This window comes from Somniosus microcephalus, chromosome 22 (genome assembly GCF_052327205.1).
Source record: "Somniosus microcephalus isolate GS21.2 chromosome 22, FLI_Smic_1.0, whole genome shotgun sequence".
Classification (NCBI taxonomy): Eukaryota; Metazoa; Chordata; class Chondrichthyes; order Squaliformes; family Somniosidae; genus Somniosus; species Somniosus microcephalus.
Genome location: NC_141008.1, coordinates 29,618,528 through 29,640,111, shown reverse-complemented (window position 1 = coordinate 29,640,111; position 21,584 = coordinate 29,618,528). Strand labels below are relative to the sequence as shown.

The window sequence follows — 21,584 nt, the reverse complement described above, 5'->3', positions numbered from 1 at the left end:
CTCTGTACCCATTCAAGACAGAAGTATCCAACAGCAATTACTACCCCCATAACAATAGTAACTGCACTTCAAAGTGATACATTGTACATGAAGCGTTTTTGGTTGTTTCTCAGGGACGATAAGGTTCTATATAAATAGAGGCCTGTTTTACCATCTTAAATTTACATAGAACTCCAAGTAGTAAAATAAAGAAATTTAATGGACTAAGACTGAAAAGTCAGTCATATAGATGGGTTTTTTTAAGGACACTTTTGAACCCCTCTAATCAGGTCTCCGCCCCAGCTACAGCATTGAAACAGCCCTTACCAATGTCATCCTAAGTGACTGTGACTATGGTAAATTATTCCTCATCATCCTTCTCAAACTGCCTGTAGCTTTTGACATGGTTGACCACAACAACCTTCTCCAACGGCTCTCCTCTATCCTCGAGCTGCATGTGACTACCCTCGCCTGGTTCCATTCTTATCCATCCAGTCGTAGTCAGAGAATCACCTGCAATGGCTTCTGTTCCCACTCCCACATCGTTACCTTTGGAATCCCCCAAGGATCTATCCTTGGCCCCCTTCTATTTCTCATCCACATGCTGCCCCTCAGCAACATCATCCAAAAATACATCAGGTTCTACATGTATGCTGACGACATCCAGCTCTACCACACCACCATCTCCGTCAACCCTTCCACTATCTCTGATTTGTCACGCTGCTTGTCCAACATCCAGTATTGCATGAGTAAAAATTTCCTCCAACTAAATATTGAGAAGACCAAAGCCTGGATATTAGCATAACATAGGCAGTGGTGGGGGTGCAGAGTTTCAGGCAGGAAGCCCAGAAGTTTGGGTTTCCCCGCATGCTGTGGAGTTTTAACTCCACAGCGTGTGACTTTTGTCATTGACAGGTTCCCTACCTGGATATCGGCCTGATTGACGGGCTTGACTTCCAGTCGGGCAAGGAGCATTCCAGAGCAGGCCACAGGGTCAGGTAGGGCCGATCCCGGACCCGGGGAGGGTCTGATCCCAGGGAGGTCCAATCCCTGACCCTGGGGATCTTTGTATGGGGGAGGGTGTCTGATGGGGATGGGAGGGAAGATTGGGGGGGCAGAGAGGAAGCACTCCTGCTCCTCCTGGCAACAAGGAGTGCTGTAGAGGCCTCCATTAAACGTGGAAGTGGGCGAGTTGGAGACTGGTTGGGGTCAGGTTTGAGACTTTTAAAATTTGAACCTCTGATCCGACCCCACCAACCCATTTTTGGGTGTTAAAATCCAGCCCATTGTCTTCGGTCCCCATCACAAACTCAATTCCCTAACCACCAACTTCATCCTACTCCTTGGCCACTGTCTGAGGCTGAACCAGACCGCTCGCAACCTTGGAGTTCTATTTGACCCTGAGCTGAGCTTCCACCCCGTATCCTCCTATCACCAAGACCGCTTACTTCCACCTCTGTAACATCGCTCGTCTCCGCCTCTGCCTCAGCCCATCAGCTGCTGAAACACTCATCCATGCCTTGTTACCTCAGGCTCTCCTGACGAGCCTCCCACCTTGCACCCTCCATAAACTGGAGCTCATCCAAAACTCTGCTGTCCGTAACCTAACTCGCACCAAGTCCCGTTCACCCATCACCCCTATGCCCGCTGACCTACATTGGCTCCCGGTCTGGCAATGCACCAATTTAAAAATTCTCATCTTTTTAAATCCCTCCATGGCCTCACCCCTCCCTATCTCTGTAACCCCCTCGAGCCCTACAATCCACCGAGATCTCTGTGTTCCTTCGATTCTGGCCTCTTGCGCATTCCCAATTTCCATTGCTCTGGAATTATCTCTCAAAACCTCTCTACCTGTCTCTTCTCCTTTAAGATTCTCCTTAAAACCTACCTCTTTGACCTATCCTAATATCTCCTTATATGGCTCAGTGTCAAAATGTTATTTGATAACCCTCCTGTGAAGCACCTTGGGTCGTTTTACTACATTAAAGGTGCTATATAAATACAAGTTGTTGTTGTTGTGAATGCAAAAGAGAGATAGGAAGGCAAAGTGCTATGGATGAGAATTTCTAAGAACAAGCCCATAGTGACTGAAGGATCATCCTTCTATGGTAGAGTAAGTAGTAGCCTCGAGTCATAGAAACAGATGGTGGAGACTGGAATATATAGCTGGATAAGATTCTTCAGATAGGGTGAAATTAAGGTACGGAGGAATTTGAAAATAAAGAGGGCGATATTAAAATCAGTTTGCTGCGGCACAGGACTCAATAGAGCACAAGGGATAATTGGTCTGCGGGTCTTTGTCCAGGCGAGAACCTGGGCTCCAGGATCCCAGATCAGCTGAAAATTGAATCAGGCAGGTTTTGGCATCACAGTGGTGTCCAAAGTGCCCATACAATTTCCCTCTGTTCATTGTTCGTTTTATAAATGAGATTCGGGCAAGCAGCAGTTAAAAATCACCCCCCATGTGTTTAAGTCCCACTCCAGGACATTAGCACATTATCTAGGCTGACATTTCAATGCATTTCTGTGTTGTTGGAGGGGTCATCTTTCTAATGCGATTTTAAACTGTCCTGATCTGGTGATTCATATCATAAGGATACAGACAATCCCACAGCACTATTTGATGAAGAGCAGGGAGTTTTCCTCCCACAGCTGGCATGACCAAAGAAAAAAATCAACTGCTTATCCATCCTTTTGTTATTTGTAGGATTTTGCTGTGTGGAAATTGACCTCCCATTTGACTACATCATAAAATAACTGCACTTCAAGAGTAATTAATTGGTTGTGAAGTGCTTTGGATCATCTGGAAGATGTGATAAATGTACTTTCTTTCTTTAGGTTATCATATTAGATCAAAATCCTGGCATTTTCCTGGGTTACCTCAAATGAATCTGGAAGAAACTCTTGAAAACATTAATCATGGTTGGCCACCTCCATTGGGAGACTAAGGGGGCGATTTTCCCAGCCCCGAGGAGGCGGGTTTGGAGGCGGGACATTTGGCAAAATGGCAAAAACTGAGTGCGGGTTCGGAACCCGCCTCTGCGCAATTTTGTCAGAGGCGTTTCTGATGGGTGTGATTCGGTCCCGCCTCCAGCAGTCCAGAGAGGTAGTTAAGACTCTTAAATAGTAGTTAAGGGCCTCTATAATTCTATTTTGACAGGCCCTCATTATTTTTCCACATTTTCAGCATGTTCCACGACCCTCCTAAACCACGCCAGCTAAACCTGGCGGGTTGACAAGTGGGTGGCCTCCTCACAGCTACAGCTCCACCATTAAAACGGAGCTTTCATCAGTGATTAGTTGCAGGTGGCAGAACTTTGTTTCAAAAGGTATTTCAGCACTTTTAGCAGGCCTACCGAAGTCGGAGGTGCTGCATCTTCTGTCTCTCAACTATGGGACCTATTTGGAAGACCCTCTCCCCGCTTGGACTGAACGCGTCCCCAACGGAGGTATCTGCCAGCAGCATGGGAACCATTTATTTCCTTTCACCATGGAGCTAAGATTCGGATGAGGAGCAGCCACGGCAGCAGCAGAACCAGGCAGCAACAGCAGCAGGAGCCCCAGCCTCCTGCTCACCCACCTGATGCTGCACAGGGCAGAAGGCGCCAACACATGGAAGCACATCGCCGCAGGAGATACCCCCAACACAGGGTTTACAGACAGAGGATGAGTTACCTCAACATGACTGAGCAGCAGTGCCAAAGGAGGCTGAAACTTTCACAAGAGGTTGTCTGAGACATCTGCGCGCTGCTGCATCAACAGCTGGAGCCCAGAGGAGCGGGTGCACATCCCTTACCAGTGGTTGTCAAAGTCACCACCACAATCAAATTTTTTGCCTCAGGCTCCTTCCAGGGATCATCAGCGGCATCTCCCAGTTGGCTGCCCACAGTTGCATCACACAGGTTACCAATGCCCTTTTTGCAAAGGCCCATAATTACATCCACTTCTCAAGGGATCAAACAAGTGTCACTGCATGTTCAGTTGGCTTTGCAAATTTGGCAGGCTTGCCAATGGTGCTGGGCGTCATAGGCTGTGCACATGTGGCCCTTAGGGCACCCCATCACAATCCAGCTATCTTTGTCAACCACAAGGGCTTCCACTCCCTCAACGTACAGCTGGTGTGTAACCACAAGAAGGAGATTTTGCATGTTTGCGCCAAGTTCTGTGGTAGTTGCCATGACTCTTTCATCCTGCGGAACTCCAGTGTTCCTCCGCTCTTCAATCTGCCAAACCAACTTAACGGATGGCTCCTTGGTGAAGGGCTACCCCCTGAAGAAGTGGCTAATGATGCCAATAAGGAGGCCAGCTAACGAGGCTGAAGAGCGCTACAATGCCAGCCACACTTCGACCATGTCCATCATCGAGCAAACCATTGGCTTGTTGAAGATGCGATTCCGATGCCTTGACAGATCGGGTGGAGCCCTGCGGTATTCAGCAGCCAGGGTCTCCAGAATGGTCATGGTCTGCTGTGCACTGCACAACATGGCACAGCATCGTGCCTTGCAGCTTCCTGATGAGCAAGTGGCTCAGTTCATAGCCTCCTCAGATGAGGAGGAGGATAAGGAGGAGGAAGACCGAGCGCCGGCCTATGTGTTCCCGCGATGGATGTAATGCATTCGGTGAGGGTAACTATCAGGCAGATGCATCACAATACATAAGGAATGGGGTGAGTGGCAGTGTTGGATGAATAAATGGGATGATAGAAAGTGAACGATGGATGCTTTTGAAACTTAAGCGGGTGTGAGGAGCAATGTGCTGGAGTATGGTTGACAAGTCAGAGTAAGAGGGCGGGGGGTGGTGTGTACTACAGAATGTTGGTGAATCTGTAACTGCACTCACCTTTCCTGACCTGGTTAGGTCAATAAAGTGCTTCCTGCACTGGATTCACGAATGGTCCCGATGCTCCTGCTGCTGAACTCCTCAGCCTCCTCCAACGACGCCGCCTTAGTGACAGCAGTAGGTTTCTTCCTCCCGTTGCCGGGGAAGATGGTCTCCTTCCTGTACACAGAAATACATCAAGTGATGCATCATTAAACCTTTGACTGTCCTGATTCCCTCTTTCAACTTAGCCCTCCCTTTGCACAAACTCCTAACTGCTCCAAATGCCATCTTTGAATTAGCCCTTTAAATAGTTGCGTTGAGAACGCGTCACGCAGGTGCGCATCACGCCCAGTGTTGCGCATTGAAGACGCAAAACCCAGAAGTAAAATTCTAATTAGGTAGCCATGTTGAAATCAGACATTCTAACACACCAAAACTTCTTCCAGGCTTGGCGCCCACTATCGCTGCCCTCCACTGCTCAGAAGCAGCTTCTGGGTTATTGTCGAACTAAGTGTGAAATGTGCAGTCACTCCTCAACGAAATTGTAATGCGATCAGCATGATTGTAGTACTAGAAACAGAAAAGCTGTTGCAACTGCCTGTCAACATTTTGTATCCGTTCCAAAAGCTTCCACAGAATATGAGTGATAAAGCTTTAAACACTACTCCCAAAGAACACAAATGCTCTGATACAGAATTAATTATCACTTGCTGAGCAAAAATTGCTGGAACATCCATTGAGCTAGGGAAATCTGTTGATAGCAAATCTGTTCAGCAAGTTCCTCTGTGCTCCCAGTAGCCACCAGGGTCTATTTTGTAAGAGATTTGCCCTTGCTACTTCAGTTCTTTTTGGATGCAACCTATTGCAATGCCATCTGATATACAAAAGAAGAGTCAATTGCACACACTCTATGTAAGTGATGGGAATTAATGGACAAATAGCCTTTTCTTATTCCATGTTTTCTTATGATCTTAAAGATTACTATACTTTGTTAGATCGATTTGAACAGTTTGCATTAATACTGAATATTTTAGGAATGAGTTTTATCTGGAATGAGTGGTGCTGTTGATCTTCATAATGTTTCTTATTCTGCTCTGTACGTAACTGGTCTCTGCTCTGTCATAACTTGTCAATTCTCTGACATTGCAGGTGGCTACGCAGCAGCTAAAGCTGCGAAATATGGAGGTAAATTTTCCTACTTTCATAGTTTGTGAAAGCATCAAATTATTATTGTATTAGTATGCATAGAATGTTAATGGGAACAATCATCTTATCAAGTATGGAAGTTACATAACAATTAAATTCATCACCAAATAAAGAATAAACTTCAAACCCAGTTACAATGGTTTCCTTGAGGGAAGGAACATTTGTCCAAATATTACTATCAGCTCTTCTCACTTTACTGTAGAATTAACAACAATTTGGCTGCATTGAATTTGGCTTTGAGATACTGAGGTTGTAGTTTCACAAACTAAAAAATATCCATTGTCTGAATGCACAGAGAATTTGAAGTACAAGCCAAGAGTTCCATAATTCTGTCTGGTCTTTATTACAAGCGTTTTGTCCAGAGAGAAACCAGGAAATATCTCGCCACATGAGAAACAAACAGTGAAAGTCACAATCCTGGACATAGACCAATATGAAATGTTCAATTGGCTAAATACTGACTGGGAGACCTAAATAAGAAAATAATGGAATTAATAAGGTACACCAACAGGAATCAAAGAGCTAAAACAAATGTCTTGTCAAGCAGTAACATGGTCACAAACTGCTCAATATTCTTTCCTTCTACAATGCTCTACTTATTATGAATTCTTTCATTCATAATTTTTGAATATTTTCTAGCTGTATTTGAAGTTGGTGGCCTATTTTGATACTTTTGACTAGATTTTGAGATTTGCTGCCTTTTCCCTTTTGCGATATTTCTACGCCATTCCAACAACTGACAATATTGTTACAAAGCATTTGGATTTAATGTAGTAGCCATTACTGAGACATGCTTGCAAGGTGTCAAAGTTGGGAACTACATATTCTAGGGTACTTGACTTTTAGAAAAGATAGGCAAAGTGGAAAAGGAGGGCTGGGGGTTGCCCTGATAATAAAGGATGAGATAAAGACAGCAGTGAGCAAGGGTCTTAGCCCAGAATCAGGATGTAGATTCTGTATGGGTGGAGGTAAGAAAGGGCACAAAACAATGGTGGGAGTAGTTTATAGGCCCCCTAACAGTAGTTATAGGGTTGGAAAGAGTATAAATCAGGAAATTAGAGGAGCATGCATCAAGGGTAATGCAATAATGGTGAGGGACTTTAATCTTCATATAGACTGGGTAACTCAAATTGGCAAAAGTAGTTTGGAGGACAAGTTAACATAATGCATTCGAGTAAGTTTTCTAGAACAATATGTCGAGGAACCAAACAGGGAACAGGCTACTTTAGATCTAGTATTGTGTAATGAGACAGGGTTAATTAGTAATCTTATTGAAAAGGGTCTGGGAAAGAATGATCATAATATGATCTGAAACTAGGGTCTTAATTTTAAACAAAGCCAATTACGTAGGTATGAGGGGCAAGTTGACTAAGTTAGATTAGAAAATTAGATTAAAAGATATGACATAAGAACATAAGAATTAGGAACAGTAGTAGGCCATATGGCCCTTCAAGCTTGCTCCGCCATTCAATAAGATCATGACTGATCTTTGACCTCAACTCCATTTTTCCCGCCCGATCCCTATATCCCTTGATTCCCCTAGTGTTCAAAAATCTATCTCAGCCTTGAATATACTCAACGACTCAGCATCCACAGCCCTTTAGGGTACAGAATTCCAAAGAATGACATCCCTCTGAGTGAAGAAATTCCTCCTCATCTTAGTTTTAAATGGCCTATAGACCCAATCTACTCAATCTCTTTTTATAGGACAACCCTCTCATCCCAGGGATCAATCTAGTGAACCTCCGTCACACCCCCTCTAAGGCAAGTATATCCTTCCTTAGGCAAGGTGACCAAAACTGTACACAGTACTCCAGGTGTGGTCTCACCAAAGCCCTATATAATTGCAGCAAAACTTCCTTACTCTTATACTCCAATCCCCTTGCAATAAAGGCTAAAATACCATTTGCTTTCCTAATTGCTTGCTGTACCTGCACGTTAACTTCCTGTGATTCGTGTAAAAGGGCCCCCAAAACCTTCTGAATACCAATATTTACTAGTCTGCTTTTCTATTCTTTGCACCAAAGTGGATAACTTCATGTTTCCCCACATTATACACCATTGTTACACCGCCTCTAAGGCAAGTAGGTCCTTCCTCAGATACTTTTTTGTTGAAAATTTTAGAATATTTCTTTAAATGTTTGCCACTGCTTATTTACTGTCATACCTTTTAATCTAATTTCCCAATCTACCTTAGCTAACTCACCCCTCATACCTATGTAATTGGCTTTATTTAAGCTTAAGACTCTCCTTTCTGACTGAAGTATTTCACTCTCAAATTCAATGTGAAATTTTATCATATTATGATCACTCTTCCACAGAAGATCCTTAATTAACCCTGTCTCATTACGCAATACAAGATCTAAAATAGCCTGTTTCCATGACGTATTATTCTATGAAACTGTCTCAAATGCATTCCATGAACTAATCCTCCAGACTATCTTTGCCAATTTGATTTGCCCAGTCTATAGGAAGATTAAAATTCCCCATGATTATTGTAGTACCTTTGACGGTAGATAAGCAATGGCAAACATTTAAAGAAATAATTTAGAATTCTCAACAAATATACATTCCCTTGAGAAATAAAAACTCCACGGGAAAAGTGGACAAGTTATGGCTAGTATAAGATTAAAAGAAGAGGCTTACAATACTGCCGAAAAGAGTAGTAAGCCTGAAGATTGGAAGGGTTTTAGAAATCAACAAAGGATAACGAGAAATTGATCAAGAATGAGAAAGTACAATGAGAGTAAGCTAGCAAGAAATACAAAAACAGTTTGTAAGAGCTTCTACAAATACAGGAAACTTTGTGATATACGGGACCGGCGTGTTGCCGATCTATCAAAACTGCCGGACATACAAAGTTAATGTTGAAGCATACGGAGGTTTTCATCTCCGTATCTGACAACAAACACTGTTGCTTAGCAACAGCTTCTAAAGAGTCGGCTGCAGCTGCAAGTGTCTCTAGCTGAAGCTGTTGCTATAGCTACAGACCTTGCAGTGCCTGACTGGGGAAAAAAAAAGAACGAGAACTAAAACAACTTATAGAAAACGGCTCCTGATTTTTGCCGTTAGATCGAGTATTCCGGACATACAACCTCCGGATAAACCAAAGTTTCCTGTATGTAAAAAGGAAGAGAGTAGCAAAAGTAAATGTGGGTCGCTTCAAGGCAGAGACAGGAGAAATTATAATGGGGAATAAGGACATAGCAGAAACGTTAAACAAATATTTTGTACTGTCTTCACAGTAGAAGACACAAAAAACTATCAGAAATAGTAGGGAACCAAGGGTCTAATGAGAGTGAGGAACTTAAAGTAATTAATATTAGTAAAGAAAAAGTACTGGAGTAGTTAATGGGACCAAAAGCTGAGAAAATCCTCTGGACCTGATGGCCTACATCCTAGGGTTTTAAAAGAGGTGGCTGCGGAGATAGTGGATGCATTGGTTTTGCTCTTTCAGAGTTCCCAAGATTCTAGAACGGTCTCCATGGATTGGAAGGTGGCAAATGTAACCCCGCTACTCAAGAAAGGAGGGAGAGAGAAAACAGAGTGAAACAGTGTTAACATTTCAGGTCGATGACCTTTCACCAGTTCTGATGAAAGGTCATCGACCTGAAACGTTAACTTTGTTTCTCTCTCCATAGATGCTGCCTGACCTGCTGAGTATTCTCAACACAATCTAATTTTATTTCATATTTCCAGCATCCACAGTATTTTGCTTGTGTGTTGTTGTAGGAGAGTAAATAGGCCAGTTAGCTTGATGTCAGTAGTATGAAAAATGCTAGAATATATCATTAGGAGTGTGGTAACAGGGCAGTTAGAAAATCATAATATGATTAGGCAGAGTCAACACGGTTTTATGAAAGGGAAATTGTGTTTGACAAGTCTATTAGAGTTTTTTGAGGGTGTAACTAGCACAATAGATAAGGGGAAACCAGTGGATGTAGTATATTTGGATTTTCAAAAAGCATTCGATAAAGTGCCACACAAGAGCTGGTTAAACAAGATTAGGGCTCATAGGATTGGGGGTAATAAAAGGGAATCCAAAGGTCTTCTATAGACATATTAACAGTAAAAGGGTTGTCAGAGGAGCGGTGGGGCCGATTAGGGACTAAAATGGAGATCTATTGGAGGCAGAAGGGATGGCTGAGCTACTAAATGAGTACTTTGCATCGGTGTTTACCAAGGAAGAGGACGTTACCAAAGCTGTGGTAAATGAGGAGGTTGCTGGGATACTGGATAAGATAAAAATAGATAAAAAGAAGGTACTAGACAGGCTGCCTTTAATTAAAGTGGATAAGTCACCTGGTCCGGATGGGATGCATCCTAGGTTGCTGAGGGAAGTAAGGGTAGAAATTGCGGAGGTGCTGGCCACAATCTTCCAATCCTCCTTAGATACAGGGGGTGGGGTGCCAAAGGACTTAAGGATTGCAAATGTTACAGCCTTGTTCAAGGAAAGGGGAGAAGGATAAACCTAGCAATTACAGTTTAACATCAGTGGTGGGGAAACTTTTTGAAACAATAATCCAGAAGAAAATTAACAGCCACTTGGACAAGCATGGACTAATAAAGATGAGCCAGCATGGATTTTTTATGGGCAAATCGTGTTGAATAACTTGATTGAGTTTTTTGATGAGGTAATAGAGAGAATGGATGAGGGCAGTGCAGTTGATATTGTGTATATGGACTTTCAAAAGGCATTTGATAAAGTACCACATATTAGGCTTGTTAGCAAAATTGAAGCCCATGAGATAAAAGGAACAGTAGCAGCATGGATACAAAATTGGCTAAGGGATAGAAAACAGAGAGTTGCTGTGAATGGCTGTTTTTCAGACTGGAGGGAGGCATACAGTGGCATTTCCCAAAGTTCAGTACTAGTGCCACTGCTGTTTTGATATACATTCATGACTTGGACTTGTGGGTACAGGGCACAATTTCAAAATTTGCAGATGACATGAAACTTGGAAGTGTAGTAAACAGTGAGGAAGATGGTAATAGACTTCAACAAGACATAGACAGGCTGGTGGAATGGCCAGACACATGGCAGATGAAATTCAACGCAGCGAAGTGTGAGGTGATATAGGAACAATGAGGAGAGACCATACATACTAAATGGTACAACTTTAAAGGGGGTGCAAGAACAGAGAGACCTGAGGGTGCTTGTGCACAAATTTTTGAAGGTGGCATGACAGGTTAACAAAGCAGTTAGTAAAGCATATGGAATACTGGGCTTTATAAATAGAGGCATAGAGTACAAAAGCCAGGAAGTTATGCTAAACCTATATAAAACACTAGTTTGGTTCCAGCTGGAGTATTGTGCCCAATTCTGGGCACCATGCTTTAGGAAGGACGTAAGGCTTTGGAGGGGATGCAGAAGAGATTTACTAGAATGGTTCCAGGGATGAGGTATTACAGTTATGTGGATAGACTAGAGAAGCTGGGTTGTTCTCCTTGGAGCAGATAAAGCTAAGAGGAGGATTGATAGAGGTGTTTAAAATCATGAAGGGTTTAGATAGAGTAAATAAAGAGAAACTGTTTCCGTAGACTGAAGGGTCAATAATGAGAGGGCACAGATTTAAGGTGATTGGCAAAAGAACCTGAGGCAACATGAGGAAAAGCTTTTTTACACAATGCGTGGTTAGGATTTGGAATGCACTGCCTGATAGAGTGGTGGATACAGATTCAATAGTAGCCTTCAAAAGGGAATTGGATAAATACTTGAAGGAGAAAACATTGCAGGGAAATGGGGAAAGAGCAGGGAGTGGGACTAACTGGATTGCTTTTCAAAAGAGCCAGCACAGAATCGCTGTGCCAAATGGCCTCCTTCTGTGCTGTACTATTCTATGATTCTCTGATATATTAGCATGGATTGAGGATTGGTTAACGGACAGAAAAGAGAGTCGGAATAAACAGATTTTTTTTGGGTTGGCAGGTAGTAACTAGTGGGGTGCCGCAAGGATCAGTGTTTGGGCCTCAGCTATTTACAATCTAGATCAATGACTTTGATGAGGGTACCTAGTTTAATGTATCCAAATTTGCTGACAATACAGGTGGGAAAGTAAGCTGTGAGGAGGACACAGAGGTTACAAAGGGATATAGACAGGTTAAATAAATGGAGTATAGTGGGGAAACATGAAATGATCCACTTTGGTGCGAAGAATAGAAAAGCAGCCTAGTAAATGTTGGTATTCAGAGGGATTTGGGGGTCCTTTTACATGAATCACAGGACGTTAACATGCAGCTACATCAAGCAATTAGGAAAGCAAATGGTGTTTTAACCTTTATTGCAAGGGGGTTGGCGTATAAGAGTAAGGAAGTTTTGCTGCAATTATATAGGGCTTTGGTGAGACCACACCTAGAGTACTGTGTACAGTTTTGGTCTCCTTAAGGAAGGATATACTTGCCTTAGAGGGGGTGCAACGGAGGTTCACTAGATTGATTCCTGAGATGAGAGGGTTATCCTATGAGGAGAGATTGAGTAGAATGGGTCTTTATTCTCTGGAGTTTAGAAGAATGAGAGGTGGTCTCATTGAAATGTATAAAATAATTGAGGGCTTGACAGGGTAGGAGAGTCTAGAACTAGGGGTCGTAGGCTGGATTTTCATTGAGGAGTCGGGTAGGAGGCGGGACTACAACTTTTGGGGTTGTAGTCCCGCCTCCATCGAGTTCTAGCCAACCCACGCGATTTAGACTTGATTGACCTTGTTGAGCCCGCCCAGCGGGCTCAGCAGGCCAATTAAGGGCCACCCGGCAACAGGTGACATCACAGATTGAAATTTCATCTGTCAAGACCTTTTGACAGATGAAATATCAGCGTTTCACAGCTGTTTGAAGCTGTCAAACACTGACAATCTGTACTCCAGGTTAATTCCTTCCTCTCAATGATTTAGAGAGCTCCCCAGAACAGAAAGCTGAACGCTGCAGATTTTGACAGCTGGCGGCCATTCTGCTTTCTGTGCCGGTGAGATGAGGAACTTCCGAGACCTGAAGGAAGGAAGGCTGTAAAAGGTAAGTAAAGGTTAGTAGAACTTCTTTAAACACTTTACATAGACCAAACACACTTACCTCTGCACTCATGCGCCCATCACTCACCTGAACACCAGACATCTCGAACTCTCCAAGCCCTTCAGCCCGATGGCCCACCTTGCTAACTTGGCGTGGTTTGGAGCCGTCGGGAATCCCACATTTCAACAATAAAAATAGGGATTAGGCTAAAAACTGCCTGTTAACTACTTGTTCAAGTCAAATGTTGTATTGCCTGGTTACTTGTGAATTTTTCTGTTTCTTTGTAATTGTTTTACTTTCAAGTAAATTGGACGGTTAGTTTAAGTCTCAATGGAACGGTGTGATAGTTGGTATTTACTGCCTTTTGGAGTGGTTAGCCCAGGCGGTTTCCAGGGTGTAATGCAGTGACAAAAGGCCAATTGTTAGTCCTGTTCATGTAAGGGTGCAAGTTTCAGTTCATAAAAAGGTCTGCTTACTAAAACTACCTTCTTGCTGTGAACACTAATTAAAAGTGTTGGGAGAGTATGAATTGTAACAATTATTAATTTTTCAGATAATGAATTTATTGTCTGCAAGCAGTTTATGTTGTCCGTGAGTAATGGTACAGGTAATGAATGACCCAAGATCTCTTGCTATGTCCAGCCATAGCCCTGGGCTGGCTCTAGTCAGGGAATTCATTGTCAGTGGCATATGAATGGATTGGTACTTACTATTGTTTAGTGAATTATTTAATAATTTAGTCAACTGAGCAATATGTGAGTAACCAATAATAATTATATTTTCACACTGTCCCTTAAACACAAAATAGCAAAGAAAAATACCTTTTTCTACCAAGAAAAGAACAAAGGAGACAAAAAAACAATGGCCCAGAAATTCGGGTCTCCACGGGTGAGTACGCACGGGGTACTCACCCGTAGACCCAATGGAAGTGCCGGTTTCCTGCATGCGCGGGAAACCGGCACTTCCGTTCCCCTGAAAGCAGGGGTTAAGAGGTCGAACACGTGCGCAGTAGAGGCTGCGCGTCGAACTTAGGTTTTTTTTGCAGGTTTTTCCGGGAGGGTAAGTCTGCAGAAGTTAAACATTTTGCCTGCTTTTTACAAGGTAAGTGGTGAATTAATTAAAATTTAAAACATTTTTTCCACAAGTTTATTATTTTTAAATAATTTAAAGCAAGGTAAGTTTATTTTTAGCCCCGTTAGAAAATAAAATTATTTTTTTCTAAAATTTAAATTATTGTTTAAAATAGTTATTTCATGTAATTTATAGTTTATTTAAAAAAGTGATTTTTTTTATTATTTTTTTTATTTGAAGATTTAGTGATGTTTTGGGGCCCGTAGTATTTCTAAGTTTTGACAGCTCTTCCTGTCAAACTTATGAATGGAGCATTCCCTGCTCCGATTGGCTCCCCATGGCCCACGTGATCCCAGGGGAACGCATCGAACTTACTGCGCCCCTGGGATACGCAAGCACTGCGCGCCGGCAGCTGCAGCAGGCCCCGGATCGGAATTCCACGCGGGCCCACAGCTCAACGGCCGGCGCGCAAGTTAAGTGCAGGTTGGGGGCTTACACCCGCGGGAAGCCGCCGACCCGAATTTCTGGGCCATTGAGTCTGCTCCACTGGCGCAAGTGAGGCAAAGCAAACCTTGTGATGGCTCAAGTGGAAGCCCAAAATCCCAGGGACGGAGTTATTTACATGGTTGGGAGGTGCTACCTGTGTGTACTTTGGAGTGCACCTAGACTCAGGTGGGGAGTGGAGCACACAGCAGGAAGCAGAGGACTTGGACAGACCTAGACTTGTTCATGGAGTACTGCACTCTGGTAGGCTTGGGCTAATTTAGAAGCATAGGACATGGGTGGGCCTGGACTTTGACAGGTATTGGAACACTTGAGATGCTTCGACTTGGGTAGGAAGCAAAGTACTGGTGCCTGCTAACCACATGATCAATAATTAATTAACAGTAATTTGGTTCGAAGGGGCCAGTTGGATGACAGAAAATGGGTACATGGTGAGACACAATCATTTTAATAGTGTAGAATTACAGTTGACAAAAGGTGGCCAATAAGTCTGTAAATAATGTTTACAAACCTGATAGATGTAGTGTATGTGCCTTTAAGACAGAACTACTTTTACAGCTCCTGTATACTGTAGTACTGGCAGTGACCACACCTGTATATAAGCTTTGCGCATGCCTCTGTACCCCCAGTCTTGAGACTACCCTCCTCCAGTAAATACCTGTTTATTGTTAAGTTACAGCATCCGTGTGGTTATTTAATAACAGCATACCCTCAGAATCACGGATCTAACAGTAGACACAACAAATTCACATGACTGTGTCACATCCGAAATCTAAACAATAGAATAATCTATTTCTTCCGCATCAAAGATCATTTCTACTAATTCATTCAAGGAATTGAACCCATTTGAACTTTTTTGATCACACTCCGCCATCTGTCCTTGCAGAAAATGAAAGCAGCAACTCCAGCTTTGTGACAGGTAGTCTTAGTAATGTGTAGTACCAACAGTATGCTTTTCTGTTAGTTTTATTGGACATATTGATGAATGTATCTCTCCTGTTCTGGCATTCCAGGTGGTTTTCCAGGTAATTTGATCTGTCATTAACAAAATTTTAGATTCATTGAGATGAGTTGAATGAAAAGTGCAAGTTTTATTCTGGTCAGTTTTACAGTCTAGTCTGTTAGGGCGTTTATACACTACAATTTTAGTCATCAACTTTGTATCAATGCTGCAGTTATAGTGCAGCCTGAATCTGCTGTCAGGGCCTGGCCTGACACAGGAACAAAGTGGAGTCAGACTCCCCGGAGGAGACTTTGGGCCCCTACCTGCCCAGCCTGGAACTTAAGACAACCTTGAGCAGCTCTGGGCCTAGAAGGCCCAGCTGTAGACTGCACCACCCCGGCATGGGCGGCAGCAGTATGGGCTGGCTGGCTAACAGGCAACAGCAAGGGCATTGGCAGAGTGGCAGTGGTGGAAGTACGAATGTTGTCCGCCTGAGAGAGGACAGCAGGTTCGTGCACCATGGAACCACTGCCACTCACCCGGGGTGGTGCCTCAGGAATCCTAGTAATCTGTTGAAGGACAGATTGCTGGACTGCTGTAACATCCTGCAAGCCCCTTTCCACGCTGATAAATGCAGCCACGATAGCAGCAGTCTGAGCTTGTGTGGCAGCAAGCTGAGCTTGAATGACAGAAGTCAAAGCTTCCACTGCAGCACTCCGATGTTGGGTCGCTTCCGCTTGTGCTGCAATGGAAGCTGAGACATCGCCCATCAGACCCTGCATCATGGTTGAGACCGCAAGTGCTTTAATAGAGTTTCCCATCACTTTCATCCTGGAAATCATGGGCTCCAAGCACTGTGCAAAGCCCTGTGGAGCTTCATGGACTCCTCCATACTCCTTGACCGTGACAACAGGCTTTATGACAGGCCCGCCAATGCCCCAAGCATTGCTGTGTGCATGCCCATCACCCTTCTTCTGAAGGCCGCTTCATCGAAGTCGTCATCTGAGTCCTCTGCAGCAGATCCATGTGCGACCTCGCCCTCCGGCGAACTGGCACCTGCACTACCCTTTCCCCTTGCCCAGGCTACAGGCCACTCATGTCTGGTGACTCACCATGTGTAGATTCCACCTCTATACTACTCTCTAAGGTACGCACAGAGCCAGTTTCTGAACTGGTGCCTGCAAGTGTGAGATCGAGTGACGGTGTCTCTTTTCCATCACTCTCTTATTCATCCTGAACTGGCTGGGAAGCTTGGAGTTCTTGATTATCTGTAAGGAGAAAGGCACAAGGGTAGGATTGTGGTGGGAGGAGGGGGGGAAGCAAGGTGTGCATGCTTACACTATCTGCAGCTTATAAGTGAGAAGAGATTGAGGGATGAGGGGGAAGTGGGACGTGAGAAGGAGGATGAGGTATGAGCATACCGTCATCTTCAGTGGTTTCAGCCTTGCCGATTGCCATGGCCTCAGTGATGGCCCCGCCAATAATATCAAGCACAGTCTCCTCCAGCTGGGTCAGGGTTTGCAAACTTGCCCAGTTAGCTGCTGCTGCCTGCGGTTGTGAGCCACTTTGCCCTGCAAGAGAAAGAGAAGTGCATCAGTAAGGGTGGCGTAATGTGTTTGGGTGATGTGCCTGTTATGGTTGAACAGCTGGCAGTGTGTGCAAGGTGTGAGATGTGGGTGTGAGGCTTGCAGCAGTGGTAAGTGTGTGAGGGTGAGGTGAAGCTATGAATGTGAGGTATGAGTCATGATTGATAGAGATTGTTGGTAGGTGAGTGATGGGGGTGCGGTGCATTGAGCAATGTGTGAGGCTAGTGGTGCACTTGGCGGGAGATGTCTTTTGAAGATGCATTCACTGACCTTGATTACTCATGTGAGGTCATTAAACTTCTTTCGGCACTGGATCCAGTTCCTTGGGGTAAGACTGCTGGCAGTGACCGCTTCAGCTATCTGCTCCCACTGCCTTCTGACTGAGTCTGGAGGGCCTCCTGGCCCCTTGTGGGTAGAGCACCTATCTCCTCTGTTCTAACCCCTGCAATAAGGCTTCCAGTGCTGCGTCAGAGAACTTTGGTGCCCTTTCTCTGCCCTGTTGAGCCATAACTGCCTGATAGTTGCCTTCACAACCAGTTCAATGAACTGCTGAATGCAGAATGCACCTCCCCTTTAAAAGGTGCAGACTGCGTTTAGAAGTGGAGGCTAGCTTTAAATAGAGCAAGCCTTGCACGAACTTGAGCCCCCTGCTGAGCGCTAAGCCACTCTGCAGCGCTCTGGGCACTGGGCTGCACGCATCAATAATGTTAATTAGCAGGCAGCACGCATGTCGGATGCTGCCTGTACTACTTTCAACAGGTGCGGGCTGATTGCACATCACGATTCACATGCCCATTTTCATGCCTGATCGAATTTTTAGCCTTTTATCTTTAATTATGGTCTCTAGTAATTTTGCAGTACCTTTGACATAACCTACCAGGTGGTCTGAATGTTCTCAAAAGACTCTGCTCATTAGTGAGCTCCCCTGCTATAGGCATATCTCATAAGGATTCCTGGCCTATGCAACAGAGTAATGCCTGGATCTTGGACTTCATTCCTCTGCTTCCTGTTTCTTTGCTGCTACCTTCACTTCCTCTACCTCATTTGTGCTGTGTGCTTACTGAGTGCTCCCTCCTGACTCTAAATGAGTCCCAAGGTGGATATAGCTAAGCTGGTATCTGCACAATTAGTATGTGATTGGTAATCCTGAGATAGTCAGGATTCCACTTTGGTGTCTTGGGAGCCCTCTATAAAAAGAGTAAAGGAACATCTGTTACTATGGTGCCTGTATGAAATGGTAGAGCACAGAGTTACAATGCAAATACATCGAATGCCATGCTGTGTTGTGCAACCTTTGTTAGTTCTCTATATTTATGGGGAGTCTTCTCCTTTACAACCGGACAAAATATATAGTTGTAAGTATTTTGATGAGCATAAAATGCTACTCCAGTGCTCAACCTGCATCCCACTTTGTGTGACTGCATGACAAAGCAGCACCAGGACATGGATATATTGAAGACTCAAACGTGTTACAGTTCTGAGCTCAGCATACAGGTTGATCAGACCTTTTCTTGAATCCAAGTTATCTGTATAAACTGTCACTTTTTATACATTTCTTTCATCCCCCCTCTACATGACAATCCACACATTTCTGCATTACCTGATTATACAAAATTTAAATTACAATTCCATATAAGGATAATTTAATTGAGCTTGTCCCTTAACAATAACTTTTGTTGGTAAACTAGCTTTCTTACAAGCTTAACAAGCTCTTTTTCCATTGGGCTAATTGCCTCAATAGTTTTACTCTTGCTATATATAATAATTCTGTCTTTGATTCTGTATCATTCGGTACCAGTCAATCTCTTGATTCTACAGAAACCCCAATTAAAAAGGATGATGTATGCCTAGATGCTCCCTGTCTGCAGGGCTGTTTTCTCTGAAACTGATCATCAATGATGCCAGCTCCCTAAAACTTTTGAAACAGTATACAATGGCATGTCTTTATTTAAGTTCCCTCAATGTGCAGGTAATTACTTCATCCTGAAACCGACCATTGCTATAGGATTAGTCTTGGTTCAACAGTTCAGTGATCACTAAAATTGACTTATACTTACCTGCTTAACAAGCAAAGGCTAAAGACCTACTATATGACAGTGCATCCACGCAGTTTGCAGAGCAACAGCCTTAATGTGCACTACAGCACCCTTCATTCTACCTGGCCAGCCCAATGCCCCATACACATGTCAACATACTTGTCCCAGTGCAGATTTTCTGAGCAAAGATGCTATCTATTGCGGCAAAGATTTCCTTTCCTGTGCTTGCAAATCCTGACAAATAGTATTATTCTCTCTATTCTGTAATGTTTGTTGACATCTCTCTGGGTTGCAAGAACAATAACAGCTTAAACAGAAAGCATCCCAAGGCACTTCACACAGGAGAAAGAGACAAGTAGCAGTAGAAGAGTTGAGAAATGACTTAAAGTGTGATTGAAGAGATAGATTTTGAGAAGGCTTTTAAAAACGGGGAGAGAAGTAGCAAGTAAAAGTAGTTTAGAGTGAGTTCCAGAGAGTAGGGCTGACAGAGCTGAAGGCAGCAGTTAGCTGATCCTGGATGTCCCATTAAATAGCTTTGATCCTGAGAAAGGTGGCATTGTTGATATGAGGACAATCTTCAGCTTTGCTGCTGCCTACTTACCTACCATCACACACACAATGCCTGCAGCAGCTGGCATCACTAACTGCTTGATAATGTGTGGTTTCTTACATCTCTCAGCTGGTAAGTAAGACATTTTCAGGACATTCTCTGGAACAGTGGCAGTGAATTTGATGGTTTTATTCTGGCAGATGGAGACAATGAGTCCTGCTTAAAGTAAATCAGTGGAATGTTTGCATGCTCAGGATGTTTTGTATAAAAGTGTCAGCTGAGCCTTGCTTGTTCCATTGCATTGTTGGCAAAGCAGAGGATGTACCAAGGCTGCTGATGTCACTACAGGAAACATGTACTGCAGCTAATGATCATCATAGTGCCTAACTTTATCTGTGATGGCAACTCCTTCCTAACAGAGCGTGTCTATGTTTACTGGCCCTCATCATGCACATAATCATCATGTGCACGCTTTAATGGATGCCTCTACGCTTGCTATCAAAAACCTGCTTGTGATTGGGTACACTGATGACCTCCAATGCTTTTTACATGATAAATAGACATTTGCATTTTCATAGTCTGTCAGCTCCTCCTGATTAACTTCAGGTTTTAGTGACATCCGTACAGAATGATGATCCAAAAAAATTAAGGCGAAATGACAGAAATCCAGATTTTACATAACCCCCTGGAAAACCCTCATAGACCTCCCCAAAGGCCAAATACTCCAGTTTTAAAACCACAATGTTAGAGTACCAATATCTATTCCACCCTAAATTTAACTACCAAGAGTGGTCAAATTCCCCGGAAACAAAATATTGAATACAATTTTAGTGTAAGAGGAGAAACTTATTTTACTATTTATCTCAGAGATATCTTTTCAGCTTTAGTTGAAGAAATATTTGATCCTCTCAGTGCTGTATGTTATTTAAATAGACCAACTAAGTATATTGATATCTCCACTTGTGTTGCTAATGCAGGTGTTCCAGGAGCTGTTCCAGGAGCTATAGCAGGTACAGTCATTTGTGTTTTCTTCTCTTCTTAGGCAGTCCCTCGGAACCGAGGATGACTTGCTTCCACATTAAAAATGAGTTCGCAGGTGACTGATGAGTCCAATGCGGGACCTACAGTCTCTGTCACAGGTGGGGCAGATGGTGGTTGAAGGGGCGGCTAGGTGGGGTGCTTGGGTTGACGTGCGCTCCTTGCGCTGCCTGCACTTGGCTTCCGCTTGCTCCCAGCGAAGAAACTCGAGGTGTTCAGCGCCTTCCCAGATGCTTGTGTTTTAGTTTACTGCTAGATAACAAACTAAACCAGCATTGATCAGACATTATAATTTAATTATTACTGTCCCTCAATGTCTCATTCATAACTATAAATGTGAGTCCCAAATGGTGTATTGCCTGCTGGACGCCAAGGTAAGATACATAACCGAGCAGGTTCAGAAGTTTTTGGACAGGATAGGGGAACAGCTGGAAATCATGGTTCATGTCAGAACTAATGACCTGGGGAAGAACAGGATTCAAGTCTTGCAAAAAGAGTTCCAGGATTTAGGTGATGGATACCCATGAACTCTGTTTCTTAATCTATGTGCTAGGCAGTACGAGAACAGCCAGATTAGGAGCAAGTGCAATGGAACAGGTGCAGTTTAGATTCACTAGGATGTTATCAGGAATGAGGGATTACAGTTATGAAGAGAGACTCGAGAAGATAGGGCTTTTTCCACTGAAGCTAAGAAGGTTGAGGAATGACTTGATAGAGATCTTCAAGATTATGATGGGTTATGATAATGTAAATGTAAACAGTGATAGACTGTTTTCAGTGGTCAGTGAGATGGCAATAAGAGCACCAATCTAAGACAATCACAAAAATAATTAAACATGAGGTTAAAT

The 21,584-nt window shown here is 43.5% G+C and overlaps 1 protein-coding gene across 16 annotated transcripts in view; it reads left to right on the top strand.

The window, feature by feature from the left end:
• Positions 1 to 21,584, top strand: part of LOC147102129 (uncharacterized) — a 330,921-nt gene that overhangs the window by 216,485 nt on the left and 92,852 nt on the right. For 14 of the 16 annotated variants that reach the window (XM_085964374.1, XM_085964369.1, XM_085964366.1 and 11 more), the window contains 2 exons: positions 5,950 to 5,985; positions 20,676 to 20,708. The exons of 1 other annotated variant lie outside the window; for it this stretch is intronic. In XM_085964374.1, coding sequence (XP_085820500.1) covers positions 5,950 to 5,985; positions 20,676 to 20,708 — 69 coding nt within the window. The remainder of the gene's footprint in view (positions 1 to 5,949; positions 5,986 to 20,675; positions 20,709 to 21,584) is intronic. One more of the 16 variants, XM_085964363.1, reaches the window with a different exon arrangement.